At 40.8% G+C, this 14893-nt stretch overlaps 1 protein-coding gene across 1 annotated transcript; it reads left to right on the top strand.

The window, feature by feature from the left end:
- Window positions 1-4246: 4246 nt before the first annotated feature.
- crabp2b (cellular retinoic acid binding protein 2, b) lies at window positions 4247-9299 on the top strand. The gene is made up of 4 exons (XM_084920137.1): window positions 4247-4565; window positions 7117-7295; window positions 7608-7724; window positions 9019-9299. Exons 1-4 carry the CDS (start codon window positions 4484-4486, stop codon window positions 9067-9069), a joined length of 429 nt encoding a protein of 142 aa, XP_084776263.1. The 5' UTR covers window positions 4247-4483; the 3' UTR covers window positions 9070-9299.
- Window positions 9300-14893: the final 5594 nt, after the last annotated feature.

The raw sequence follows: 14893 nt of genomic DNA, 5'->3' as shown, positions 1-14893 counted from the left end.
ACAAAAGGTTCCGGACACAAGAAGCGCCGCATAAACACAAACACTAGGGGGCGCTTGACTCAACAGTTTTAGTAAATGGCATCTGTCCCGTCGTAAAGGCTTTTCTGCCTTTTTTTTCCTCCCAGATATTTTATACTAAAATTAAATTTTCAGTTATGTTCGAGACTCTACTTTACTTTAAAAAGACACGTATGCTTCATAAACCCTTTTGTCATTTTGAAATATTTCTTAAAGGTGAAAACTTGAAGTGAAAATGTATTTATGGTCATCTGCCTCTGTCTATCTTCACATCCTCCTTCACTTTATCCCCGAATCTCCTTTGTGGGCTTCCTCTTTCCCCCCTGCCTGGCAGCTCTTCAGCAACCTTTGCAAACATATCTGCTATTGCTCCTGTGCATGTCCAAACCATCTCAGCCTTACCTCTCTAACTTTGTCTCAAAATCACTTTACCTGAGCTGTCCTGATGCACTTATTCTTGTGTATCCTGGCCTGTCTCAATAAAAACTTCAACGTCTCCAGCTCTGCCTCCTACAGGTAAAAACAACACCCCTTTAGTTTTATCTACGGTATTTAATCTTTTATCCAATGAACTTCTGACTCCATGCTGTTGTTAATATTTGTTATTTGTTATTTTGTTATTTTGATGAGTAATGATGCAGGAAAATGCTCTGTTCTACTTATGTTGGACCTCACGTCAGCTTTTGAGACTGTTGACCACCACATGCTCCTTGAAAGGCTAAAACACTGGGTGTATCTGGAACTGCCTTTGAGTGGTTCTCCTCATACATCACCGATCCTTTTCTGTGGTGGTCTCCGATTTTAGGTCATCCTCTACCTCCCTTACCTATGGTGTCCCTCAAGGTTCGGTTTTGGGGCCTTTATTGTTTTTAATATATCTTCTCCCCTTCCAGCATATAATGGGCTCTTTTGAGGAGATTTCTTATCACAGTTATGCTGATGATATTTCTTTTAAGCCCCAGGATTTATCTAAGCTTCAGCTTCTGAATGACTGCTTAGATTCTATCAAACGTTGGATGGCTGCAAATTTTCTCCAACTCAACGAGGGGAAAACTGAAGTCCTCATGTGTGCTCCAGACAGATTATTATCCCAGATAGTGAAAGCCCTTGGTCCTCTCTCGGTCTATGTTAAATCCTCTATCAGGAATTTAGGTGTCACTTTTGATTCGACTCTTACATTGGATGGGCATTAGAATTCTCTGGTTCGTTAAGCCCTATTTTATCTCGCTCCGAACTGGAGATTGTTATACATCCATTTATTTCCTCACGCTTGGACTATTGTAACTCACTGTTTATGTGTCTAAGCAAAGGTTCTCTGGATCGTCTGCAGGTTGTGCAAAACGCTGCAGCTAGGCTTTTGACAAAATCCTCTACGTATTCATATGTGACACCATTGCTATCTCAGCTACACTGGCTTCCTGTTGAATTCAGAGTCCATTTTAAGATCCTGGTCTTGACTTATAGAGCTTTGCATGGACTGGCACCAGCCTACATCTCTGATCTGCTACAGCCCTATGTCCCTAGCAGGTCCCTGAGGTCATCTGATCAGGGCTTACTTGCTATAAAACAGACTAAGATGAGAACTAAGCTTTTGCCACTGTGGCCACTAGCCTGTGGAACTCTTTCCCCCAAACCTTAAGAACTGTGGACTCAATAGTTGTTTTTAAAAAACAATTCAAAACTCAGTTCAACTGCTTTTGGTTAATTTTTGCCTGTTTTTACCTTTTTATGACTTGTTATCTTATGTGCTGCACTTTGTGACTCTGTCTAGAAAGGTGCTATATAAATAAAAAAAATTATCATTCTTCTTCTTCTTCTTCTTCTTCTTCTTCTTATTATTATTATTATTATTATTATTATTATTGACAGAGTATATATGCATTGATGGATGCTGATTAGTTATAGAACCCATGCACACAGTCATGTGTGCATGGGTTCACAGCCTCCACCCAGGAACTACACAGCCACACACACACACACACATACAAATAAAATAATCTGAATTAATCAGAGAGAGAAAATCAAACAAACAAACAATCATGTCTCTCTAGAGCAGGGAACCAAACTGCTGCCATTAGAGGCTGTATAAAGGGAGATAGCTTTCAGGGGAATCACAGCTTCATGGAGTTACATCTGTTGTCATAGCAGCAGTGAGAGCAGTGTCCGGTGTTATTCTTTCATCAGGGCTATTCTCCTCTCTTTCTCCTCATCCCCTGTGCTCTGCTGTTGTCCTCTGTCTGAGGTCAGCTAGCGGTGAATGCTGCTGTGTGTAAGGTGGGTCTAATTAATCTGCCTTTTCTCTACATAACATTGCAGATGAGGTCAACTCCCATGTTTCTGTAACTCTATAGGCTACTGTATCTGCATGGTGCCACGGGGAGGAATGCTTAGACAGCCTGCACAGATAACATCATGACTCCTTTTGTTGGGTGAATGCAGTGCATCGTGTTTCCAGAGGCATCCCGTCTCATCCAGCGCTGCTGAAACCTTCTTGGCACTGGGTCACTCTCTCTCTCTCTCTCTCTCTCTCTCTCTGTGTGTGTGTGAGAGAGAGAGAGAGAGAGAAACATAAAATGGAAGTTTGCATCTACAAACTCTGCCAGTAAGTTTCATCCACATCCGAGTGTTATGATCACACACATCCCACTGATGATACTTATGTGAATATTTAAATCGTTTATTTATTTATTAGTTTCTGCTGATTTCTGCTGATTACTGTCATTGCATTGCCCAACCTGCGATCACATTAATTTAACCTGTTTTTAAATTATTATTATTTTGTCTGTTTTCCCATGCACTCTCTTCTTCATCGCACTTGTACACTGTGTTTGGTTTGGATTGTTGAACCCAGACATTTAAACTCATCCACCTTCACTCTCTCTCCTCTTTGCATCTTTACTGTTCCGTCTGTCTGCTCTCACAACAGATCACAATGTTGTCTGTGAACATTATAGTCTGTGGAGACTCCTTCCTGGCCTCATCTGTCTGCCTGTCCATCACCACCACAAACAAAAGTGGCTCAGAGCCGATCCCTGATGTAATCCCACCCCCACCTTGAAACCAACTGTCACTCACGCTGCACACCTCACTGTCTCACTGTCCTCATACATGTCCTGCACCACCCTCACATATTTCTCTGCCACTCCTCACTTCCTCATCAGCACCACAGTTCCCCTCTTGGCACCCTATCATATGATTCCTTTAGATCCACAAAGACACAGGACAACTTCTTCTGACCTCCTCTCAATATATTTAATGCACAACAAACCAAATGTGTCTAAATGTGAATGACCTTTTTTATTGTGTTCTTGTATAAAGCAACTATAATTGTGGTTTGCATGCAAAGGAAAGGAGCATTTGAACTGTGATTCACTGAGCAGATAGTAACCAGCCCCTGTCCAGTTCAGATAAAGACCGAGTGAGATGATAATATAAGTTTTATCAGGTATATTAAATATAAGCTTTTTCATTCACATAAATAAACCTGTTATCAGTGAAACATGAGTCTTATTGGCCACAAAAACAGTCCAGGGCATGTTTCAGCATCTCCTTTCCTCCCTTGTTGGTTGATTCTGTTCATTCTTTTGCTTTGCTTTGATAGTTATTGCTTTAGATTTTGTCTGCGTTGATCACATGCACACCGGGCCACCCTCTCTGTTTATGTAGTCCTGCGCTGCTCTTGTGCTCAAAGAAAGGGAGACACATTTTTTAATGGGCTATTAAGCCTTGTTTTTGCTGGTCCGATGCACTTGAGTTTAAACTGGGCTCTATGTGGACGCTGGATTAAAATGAGTTTGACACTCATGCTCTAAAGTTTTAATTGCAGGGTGGCAATGCCGATGGCATGTTCCTGGATGGATGCCTCCAGCTGGCTGTCTTATCTTTTCCTTTTTCATTACCAGCCTTTCCAAACCAGCTTTGGAGCTAAACACATTAACCTGATATCTGATTTCACATTCCAGCCCTTTAAAACCAAACACCCTTGCTTCTTAGATAGTCCTAAACTTAATAAGTAATAAGTTTCAGCCTCATTCCATGTTTTTTTTTTATTATCAGGAGCTCTTGTCAAATATCTGGGAGTAACATAGTGCCATCTTAAAAACAATTAACGCTTCTATTTAATATCCGAGCTGGCAGCCCATCAACATCAAAGGACTTACTGGAAGTGAATTCTCCAGCTCTTATCCAAATCTTTCACCATGCTGACAGAGGTGGAGGGTAGACTTGGAATCGGGGAGCGAGGGGGGAAAGTCCCTCCCTGCCACTGGCTTCTGCATTGGCTGGACCGGCATCAGATCCAGGCGAGCAGTCAGCCAATGAATGGAGGCTCAGATGCAGGCAGAGGAGACGACTTTACCAACCGGTGAACGCGGGAGGACAGACATATAGAGAAACTGCGACCAGAATAGGCTTATAATCCGCTGATAATCCAATAATATTAATTTCTGCAAGTGCTTGCACAGAAATGGAGAATAAAGTCACCGATTTCTCTGGAAAATGGAAAATGAAGTCTTCGGAAAACTTCGAGGAACTTTTGAGAGCGCTTGGTGAGTGAATGGATTTTTTTTTTTAAAATTATTATATTTGGACCTTCCCACCAATTAGCTCATTTAATTTGCTTTCTTGAAAAAAATGCAGAATAACTGTATTTATGTATTACAAAAGAGGAACATCTTATTTTTAAGTATAAAAAATTATTTACACGCGGAACGTTAAACATGCATGTTTTGCACTGATTTTAATCATGAACTGTAAAACAAAAAGGAAGGAGGTGGGATGCATCTCGATAAAAAAAAAAAGTCCTGTCAGTCATTTTGGCATTATCCGTTGGGCTCAGAAATCAGCTGGAGAGCCGAAGCGGTCTGAAGTGGCTCTGCATGTGGCTAAACTGGCTTGCTCCTGCATAGTGGCTAATGTGGTCCTGGGAATATTGGTTCTGTTAAGCCACACAGGCTTTCTACTGAAAACAGGAGTGAGAGGTCAGGCGAGTGCCATCCGGTGGTATCCCTTAAAAATGTGAAGACAAATATCCTTTGGAGGACGATGAGACTAGGCTCATCTGTGGCAAGCTCCTGCTCATGCGGTTGTAATTAGAGCCACTGTAAACGGAACTAAGCCTCGACATGGGCCCCAGCAGACTGCCAGGTCTGAGACTGACTTTCCTACAATGCCTGGGGCCTCTCTGGCTTAATCTAGGGCTGTGTGTGTGTGTGTGTGTGTGTGTGTGTGTGTGTGTGTGTGTGAGAGAGAGAGAGAGAGAGAGAGAGAGAGAGAGAGAGAGAGAGAGACTCTGAGCGCCTGCTGCTTCTGTTATCCATGAGCAAATCTGGTCTGAATCAGATTTTTTGGAGTGTTTTTTTTAATCGCTGAAGCCAGTCCAACTCACACAGCAAAAGGTTACATTCACAATAATTTACATCTCTACTCACAACACTTCCATGGTGCTATTCATTCAACCTTTTCTTTTCTTGCTGTATTTCTACAGAACAAAAGTCACAAAGTGCTTTATAGAAACATAGAAAACGATACAAAAGAATAGATGGGACTACTAGAGGAGTTTAAACTGATGCAAGTAAATAAAAATGAGGTTGCACTGGTGGGTCTTCTTCAGGGTATCAACAGTGTCTGCAGATCCAGTTTAAGGACTAAAGGACTCCCCCCAAAACCCCAAAGCACGATTTTCTTTGCTCTTCATCCTGGACCAGGTACCATCAGGAAGATTTTCTGGTTGAAAAAGCTCCCTAATATAGACATACGTCTGATCACAGTGATCACCAAAATCTTAAACTGAACCCAGTGTAAAGAAATCAGAAGTGGTGTCATATGGGACCTGGTGAGAAACCTTCCAGCTTTAGCAGATGTGTTCAGGCGAAGGAATAACACATTACCACAATGAAATAAGAAGCCTGTATAAATATTTCTATTTCAGATTGAGAGACAATATTCACTTGAATAACTCTGTTAATATTTGGGTGGCTGTAGCTCAGGAGGTGGAGCGGGTCATCTACTGACTGAAAGGTTAGTGGTCTGATCCGTGCTTCAGTCTCCAAAGTATCCTGGAGCAAAATACCGAACCCCAAGTTGCTCTCCAATGGGTTCATCAGAGACGGAAAAAAGTGAATGGTTGAATAAAAAGCTGTATAATAAATATAAAGTGCTTTGAATGGTCAGGTAAAAAAAAAGAACTGTATAAGGACCAGCCCATTTACCATCGCTCTTTGAGAAGTACATCAAAGAACTGCAAAAAGAAACATTCACACCTACCCCAAAAATGACTACAGAGACTCAAAAATGACAACAAAAAGAGAGACGCAAAACTGCAAGACACATTAAGATGGATTCATTTTCTACAGTTTTTCCAGTTGTCTATGCACACGATGCGTCATACCTTATCTGATTCTTATCTTCAGTGATCACTATTAGAAATATTTTTCTAGAAAACCAGACTCTTATCTCAAATCTCAAAAAAAGCTGAGGATTACAAACCGATTTCTTTGAAAAGTGGCTCAGGCTGTGAGGATGAACAAACTTCAGGTTGTTTTTCATTTGACAGGCTAATGAATTACTTTTATTTTTGCAGTGAACTGTGCCTTTAACAACAGAAATAAGTGGTTTCATACCAGTGGTTCTGTATGTTGTGCCTTTTTAAGAGGAAATCCCATGTGCTCTTCATTAGCAGGAACCATTTTCTGAAGCTTGCCATATGTCTGTGAGATTAATGCTCTTGGTTTTTTACGTCATTCACTATAGCCTGCATGTATAGACTTGAAAGAAATGAATCACAATGAACATTTCACTGCTTTATTTTTTCAGACTTGGGTTACTGTGTGGCAATGCAACAACGCGGACTGTTTTGAAAATGTTTAATTTTGTTGAAGGGCATGCAATAAAACTTCCCAGCACTGTGTCCTATAAAGACGTTGTAAAATTAGCAGAATGTGGGGAAATCAGAGTAAAACATGCATGCCCTTCAGATAAAGTTTGCCTGTTTAAGCTGACAACCACTGGCACGCACAGCTATGATTATACTCATTTCCACTGTAAAGACCAGCACTGCACAGCTCTGGTTTCACATTTGGTCTGTGTGTCTGTGGTCAGGTGTCAACGTGTTCTTGAGGAAGATTGCAGTGGCAGCGGCCTCCAGCCCGGCAGTGGAAATCACCCAGCAGGAAGAGACTCTGTCCATCAAGACATCCACCAGCGTCCGCACCACCAATGTCTCCTTCACCGTGGGTCAGTCTTTCAGCGAGACCACGGTGGATGGACGTCCCTGCACGGTACATGTCTCTTTGCTTCAAATTAACCAAAAAACACAAAAACTGTGTAATGTTAGTACATGCATACCAGGATTTGGCCAAGGACAGCATAACTAGCCCCAGCTCTGTGCAAAAGAAACATATGGAAATAATTTCAATGCAACTCGAAGAGATCTGTTTTTCATCTTCATACCAAGTGGGTGATGAAGGACAAGCCGTGAAAACATTTTGACGTGCAGCAACCAGCACACTGAGCTCCGGTTATGACCAAACCTGAACTTTGCTATAACTTCATTCAGGCATTGATACGTTTTCTCATGTGAATCCCTGCAGAGTTTTCCTAAGTGGGAAACAGACAGAAAGATCAGCTGCGAACAGACTTTACAGAAAGGCGATGGGCCGAAGACGGCGTGGACCCGAGAGCTGACCAATGATGGAGAGCTCATACTGGTACGTGCAATTGGAGTTAAAAAATAAGTACAAAATGAACAGTGCTATCAATTAGAGTCTCAGTGTAGATATTTTATGACCCCCAAGTAAGATTTGAATTCATTTTCAGTTTTATTCACAAGAGGACAAAGAACACGTCAAATCTCTAAAAGGAGAAAAATATTTGCTCATTTTGAATTTCATAACAAAAACATTGTCTTGCTGAAACATGAAGGCCCTCCCTGGAAATGCTGGATGGGAGCATATGTTGCTGTAAAACCTGAATGAGCCTTTCAGCACTGATGCTGCCTTTCCAGATATGCAAGCTGCCAATTTCACAGCCCGCTGATTTGCCTCCATGTCATCTGTGATGCAGAATTTTGAACTGAGTGCTGATAACAAGCCAGAAAAGTCCCCCTCCTCTTTAGTCTGCAGGATGTTGTGTCCATGTTTTCCAAAAAAGAATTTCAAATTTCGGTTCGACTTACTAAGGAAAGGTCTTCCGCTTTGCCTGAGTCCAGTTTAAATGAAAAGATGCCTGTGTTTGTGCATTAGAGGGCTTTAATTGGCATTTGTGGATGGTACAGTGAACTGTGTTCACACAGTTATTTCTGGAAGTGTTCCTGAGCCCATGCAGTGATTTTTATAACAGAATCATGTCTGTTTCTAATGTGATGCTCCCCGATTGCCTGAAGACCACAGGCCATGTGATTTCTCCAGATTGTCAGAATCTTTTAATAATACAAACTACAATGATGAAATATTCAAAGTTTATTATTATATTATTCTGAAATTAGCATTAAAGTTGAATATACTGGGAAAGTTCAGCCTCTTCAGAGATGTAATCATGAGACTGTCAGCTGCTGTCCTAACAAAGATTTCACTTTCTTATCGGCTTTTCAAAGTTTATCCACACTTTTTAAGAATGACCAGTGTACAGAACTGGAAGTATTGATGGTTTCAGATTTTGCATTAAAGCAGACATGTATTGCTACATGAGAAAAACATTATATTTTACTTAAAATGACAACAATCAAAATTCAGGAGGAAAGTCACCCATATTTTAGTGGGATTCATCTTCTAAGCACCATGAATCTAACAGTTTTTTCTTCAGTCATGTAACTACCTTTAAAAATCTCTGTTTTTTCCTTTGGGTAAAAGAAATTTTGACAAAATAAGCTGACTTTAAAGACATCCTGCTGCAGGACACCTGTTCTCAATCTTTTTCTTGCTGACTAAATGGTTGTTAAACAGCTTTAAAAAAGAAAAACATGAACTGTGTCTTATCTGTGTCTGTGTTGCTGTTTTCTTTCAGACAATGACTGCCGGAGATGTTGTCTGCACCAGAGTTTATGAGAGAGAATGAAGATTTTTTTTTTTCCCCAGGACTGTCATACAATACTTCTGTTTTGTGCCTCACGCATGGTTTACATTTACTCGCCTTGTTTTTCTTCTTCTTCTTCCTCTCAGAGAGTCGGTGTTGGTCAGGTCAAACAGTGCTCAAAATGCTTCAGCTGGTATTGTTTTTATAACAGTAAACTTATTCATCATGTATCATACTACATTCCTTTTTTTAAAAACAAATAAAGCTTTATAGCTGTGTCTAAATCTTTTTTAAAGATGTTAATAAACAGTTTTATATAAATCTGATTTCTTTTCAAGCTCTCATTCTTTATGTTGTCCCCTCCCGGCACCTCCTATTCCCGTCTGCATATCACTTTACATTACTGTCTGCCATTTGTACACCCTTTCCCCCAAAAGCTGTTTCCATTTGCAAACCCTTGTCCTCTGTGTGCTCTCTTTCATCACTACAATATGCATTTGATTAGTTTGAAAACTCCCAAAGACAATTCATATTTCATAAACTCTGCTTTGAGAGACACTTGGCAAAGACGAGGGGGAAAGAGGGAGTGGAGAGGAAAATGAAATGAGTGAGGGGAAAGGGAGAGGGTGGCCATGAGAACATTAGTTAGCATCAGGGGAGTTCATACACTCTATGCTCCGCTTTCCAGCTGTGCCTACATGCAGAGCATGCTCATTAAAAACTCCCTGGCTTTCTTCTCTCTGGTTCTGTGTCCAGTTACAAAGTGTTAACCGACTTCCTGTTATGTTGTGCTGGGACACTTCCAGTTATTTCCTCTCTAAAATATAATTTGTCACCATATTGGGGTGCGAACAAAACGAGAGCCAGTAGTTAACAAGAAAGTCTACCCTTTGCTCACCTAAAACTCAGCAGCGTGGTTTAGTCTGAGCCTCACCTTGCTGTGAAAAATGGACCTCCGGGGTCTCAGGCACTTCCTGAGAAGAGAACAGCTATGGTTCACAGGCAGTGATGGTTTTTCCAGGTTTGCAAACAGTGTGCAGACAAGAACCCCTCTGAAGTGCTTCCCAGTTTATATACACATTGCTGAGCAAGCAGCAGGTGGACTTGGCCTCCTTTAGGATGACTGTCATTAATAACCTCAGTGGAAACGTGTGTGCATTTGGAGGAGAAAGTATCAAACCTTTTACTCAAGTACAGCCATGCACCTTACATTTTATCTCTACTAGGACTACCCTTGTCTCTTTTTTGAACTGAGGGGTTTCTGTCATATTTCAAGTCTGCTTTGAAAACAAAATGACTGAGTGTGCATAAGAATTTTTCGACTTTTCGATCAATCCTGATCATTCATGAGAAGGTTTGGCTCCAATTCATCCCAAAGGTGTTCTCTTGAGTTGACTGAGTCAGCACTCAGCACAGGCCAATTCCTTTCACTGGAGTTAAGGGGGCGAGCCCCACTTCTAAAAAAACAAACATCCCTGCACTATAATCGCCCCTCTACCAAACTTTACACCAGGCACAAAGCAGTCAGACAAGTACTGTTCTCCTGGCAATCACTAAACCCAGACTTGTCCAACAGATTGACTGAGGGGAAAGCGTAATTCGTCGCTCCAGAGAACACGTCTCCACTGCTCGAGAGTCCAGTGTAGGTGTGCTACAATGCTTTGCATTGCACTTGATGATGTAAGACTTGGATGCAGCTCCATGGAAACCCATTCCATGAAGCTCTCTCTTCTTGAGCTGATCCAAAAACCACATGAAGTTTGGAGAACTGTAGCGATTGAGTCTGGAGAAAGTTGGTGACATCTGCGCACTATGTGCCTCAACATCCGCTTATCAGATTTGGATGGTTGACTGAAGCTGCAAACGGTGCACCGAAACCACTGAAGCAAGCATTAAGAATGGGATGTCACTCAAGTTCATATGGATTTGAAGGCAGATGTTTGAATACTTTTGACAATATAGTGTGTATACTCACTGTTTGTTAACACAAATGCCAGCCAATCACACGACAGCAGTTCAGTTCATAGGCATGTAGTAGGGATGCAGATATGGTTGGATGAACAAAGCTAATTTAAGTGACTTTGAACGTGACATGGTTGTTGGTGCTAGAAAAGCTGGTTTTAATTTTTCAGAAACTGGTGATCTGCTGGGATTTTCCATCACTTGGGCTTACAGAGAATGGTGCAAAAAGAGAAAATATCCAGTAAGCGCCAGTTCTCGGGGAGAAAATATTTTGTTGATTTCCAAACTCCTTTGAATGTTAGGAAGGCAACAGTAACTCAAATAACCACTTGTTACAATCACGTCGCCATTCAGATTGACTGCAGCAGCAGAAGACCACACCAGCTGCTGCTCCTGTCAAGTAAAAACAGGAAACTAAGGCTACAGTTCACATGGGCTCATCAGAACTGTATAACAGAATATTAGAAATTTGTTGGTTGGTCTGATGAATCTTGATTTCTACTAGTAGGGTCAGAATTTGGTGTAAACAACACCAGTGCATTGATCCATCCAGCCTTATATGAACACTTCAGGCTGCTGGTGGCATAATGGTGCGGGGGATATTTTCTTGGCACACTTTGGTCCTCTTAGTAGCACTTTAGCTTGATTTAGGTCAGGGGTGGGCCTCAAGGGCCCGTGTCCCTGCAGGTTTTAGATGTATCCTTGATCCAACACAGCTGATTTAAATGGCTAAATTACCTCTTTAACATGTCTTGAAGTTCTCCAGAGGCCTGCTAATGAATTAATCATTTCATTCGGGCATGTTGATCCAGGGTGATATCTAAAACCTGCAGGACACCGGCCTTGAGGTCTGGAGTTGCCCACCCCTGGTTTAGATGCAGGCCAGCACGGTGGCACAGTGGTTAGCACTGTTGCACCACAGCAAGAAGGTCCTGACAGATCACCTTTGAGAATCGGTGGAACAGGAGATTCACATAATGGATGTGCAGCCAGCAAATATCAGTATAGACCAAAATCTCTGCGGAATCTTTGCCACAAAGAATTAAGGCAGTTCTGAAGGCATAAGCCTAAATATAAAAGTCGTTTGTTTTTTTTTTGTTTTTTTTTTTAAGGCAAACCTGTGGCATAATAATAGCTATCATGTTAAGATAGTCCAGTAAAAATGCCTGAAATGCAGAAGATTACAAGTGTACAACAGCATAGTGGAGATAAATTAGATGTATTTAAGCAAAGTACCTAAAAATGTGTACTTGAAAAACATTGAAAACACTGAAAGTATTATGTGTGACCAAGTATTTATGGCTTACACAACCTCAGCCATGATGTACGTGCTTTTATGTCTCACAACCAGAATGTGTCTTTTGAATGGCCTCAATGAAACCCACAGTATTGTGTAAGTGCTCAACAAAACCGCAGCACTTTAACTGCACTCAGGAGAGGCTGGAATGTCAACAAGAAAACTGGCATTGCGCAAACACACGCACACATAACATGCCCAGAAGTCTGCCTAAATGACCCCTTTGACTGATGGTTGCAAGCCTCATAGGAGCAGTCCAAACTGGTCCCTCCTTAGCTGGGTCACTATCCAAACAATTCTTATGCCAGTTCATTCCTCAGGCAGTGATGTCATGGAGTCTCGCATTGCTCGATTGGCTGAGGAATTCTGTGGTTTTGGACTGGGAGGCACCCGAATCCAGCTTTTGATTTGGGGCCATTTGGACCAATCATGACGAGACCCATTAGAGGAAATGATGAGTCACAGAAGTCAGCTGACAAACACAGATGCTGCTAGCTGTGACCATAAAGACAAATGAAGCAGAGCCTGTGAGTAGGTTTAGGAGCAGCAGTTAAGCTACAGAAGTTGCTGCTAATAATTCTGCAACCTGTAAAGAATGTAAATATGGCACTGAATTATATATTATATTATATATTATTAATATTAACTGTTCCAGTCAATATTAATAATATATGTGTTATAGACATTATTAAGGCTGTCAATGAGGATTTCTTTTCAGTGATTCCCCCGAAACCCCAAATTTTTCAGTCTACAAGAATGTAAAATGAAGAAAAGCAGCACATCCTTAAAGTCGACCATTTCATAAGGGGAATTTCTGGCCCTTTCTTAATGGAAATATTCCCAAAATTTTGGATGCATAGCTGATGACCCGCCCCCCCCCCCCGAAAAAAAACATAGTTCATGTTCATGTGTGAGTAAGAAGGGTCCAAATGCACCGAGCCCTCCTTAACATAGCTCAGTTTACATATGCTAAATATTTAGTCGTAATTAATGCATGCCTATTCATGCATGTAGACAAATATTCATAAAAACTCACTAATGTACAGTAACTATATCAGAGTGTGTGCTGTATGTGTGTGTGAGACAGCCTGTGTGTCTGTAAGGAAACCCCATGACTGTCCTCTCCCACGTGACCCCCAACGTGATTTGCAGGAGCAGATAATGAAAAGAGACGAGGCTGGATTGTCCAAACTCATTAGGCCATGAAATGTGGATAAACTGGTGGAGCTAAGGGTCCTCTCTGCTCCTGACAACAGGGTAATATGTGAGAAGTTAAAAAAAACCCCAAAAACTTTAAAGTATTGCTTTAAAGCATCCTGCAAACGAGCTGGGATCAAAGGAGAAGCACAAGTGTCCGTCTGTGCCAGAGTATGACCTGTAAGAAACTCTGAAGAAAGCATGTTTGGCGTAAAAATTATAACCTTTAATTTTTACTCCAAAAAAAAAAAAAAAATGTGTAAGAAGTTTTTTTTTGTCCCAGCTCTTTAAAAAAGGTAACTGAGGTTAAATCTGCCTTGTGAATCACATTCAGCTGAGATCAGCTGTGTGCAAGAGTGACATCTAATGGAGGAACAAGTAATTACCTTTTTATCATCAAAGGAGAAGTTCAGGTTAGCAAAAGTAGTATCAGAGACTGAGATGAGCCATTGATGTAAGGGTTTGTTTTGCACAATTTTTAGCATGCAGCTGAAATTTCATAACAGCACAGAAAGATTCATGGATGAAGTATTTTGGTTAATAATTTTAAAGGAGGCTCAGAGGCCATCACCGGGCATTTTTCAAAATGTCTTTGACCAGTCTGCATAAAAACTGTGCTTCTACCTTTGATGGTCTGGAAGTTTTAGCTGTTAAACTCAAAATTTCAATTAAGCTCATTCCAAATGGTCTCACTGTGATGAACACTGAGGAGAAGAGCAAAGTGTAAGATACACAGGCAAGCAAGGTGAACAAAAAGAGAGCCTTTATTGGCCAACGTATGCACACACAAAATACAAACGGTTCAAAGCAAACAGAAAATCAGGAACAAAGTGTCACGGTTCCTGGACAGATCTCTTTTGTTGTGGAATAACACATCTGCCTCCTCTGAATCAGTGAACAAAAGGCAAGTGTTTATTTTCACTATAGCTTTAAAGAAAAACCCTGGGCCAGAAAAAAAGGGCCCACATTCAAAACGCAAACACCTTCCAAAGCTGGCTGGAAAAAAACTGAAAAAAAACAAGAATTCAAAACTGGAACGGTAAAGCATCTTTAAAAGGAACGGAACGATCACAAACTAAAAATGAACCACTAATATGATGAATGCATAGCTCTTGTTAGAATGATAAATCTAATAGAAAACATAAATCAAAACCATAGAATAAGCAGCAGCCCAAACCTGAAAACAAAAACTTAAGATTTCAAAACTCAAAAACACCACAAAACTGCAGAGCATGACACTCTATATATTTTGCATTATAGACATTTTATATTAGATTTATGCTCAGTAAAAATCTGCAAGAGAATATCAATAAAGCACATCAATAATCTGTAAAAGAGCAAAATTGTGCAATTGTAGGTTAATGATTAAACCTTTGCTACTGGTGCTGGTTTCTAACTGGGTGAGATACT

The sequence above is a fragment of the Perissodus microlepis genome, chromosome 22 (genome assembly GCF_051167445.1).
Source record: "Perissodus microlepis isolate ML-2025 ecotype Zambia chromosome 22, ASM5116744v1, whole genome shotgun sequence".
NCBI lineage: Eukaryota > Metazoa > Chordata > Actinopteri > Cichliformes > Cichlidae > Perissodus > Perissodus microlepis.
Note: the sequence above shows the minus strand (reverse complement) of the source record. Positions and strands in the feature narration are given on the sequence as shown.

Excerpts from the sequence above, each read along its gene's own strand:
- crabp2b (XM_084920137.1), top strand. The coding sequence starts at position 4,484 with ATGGAGAATAAAGTCACCGATTTCTCTGGAAAATGGAAAATGAAGTCT. Across the intron at positions 4,566-7,116 it reads GGAACTTTTGAGAGCGCTTG|GTGTCAACGTGTTCTTGAGG; the intron begins GTGAGTGAATGG and ends GTCTGTGGTCAG. Across the intron at positions 7,725-9,018 it reads ATGATGGAGAGCTCATACTG|ACAATGACTGCCGGAGATGT; the intron begins GTACGTGCAATT and ends GTTTTCTTTCAG.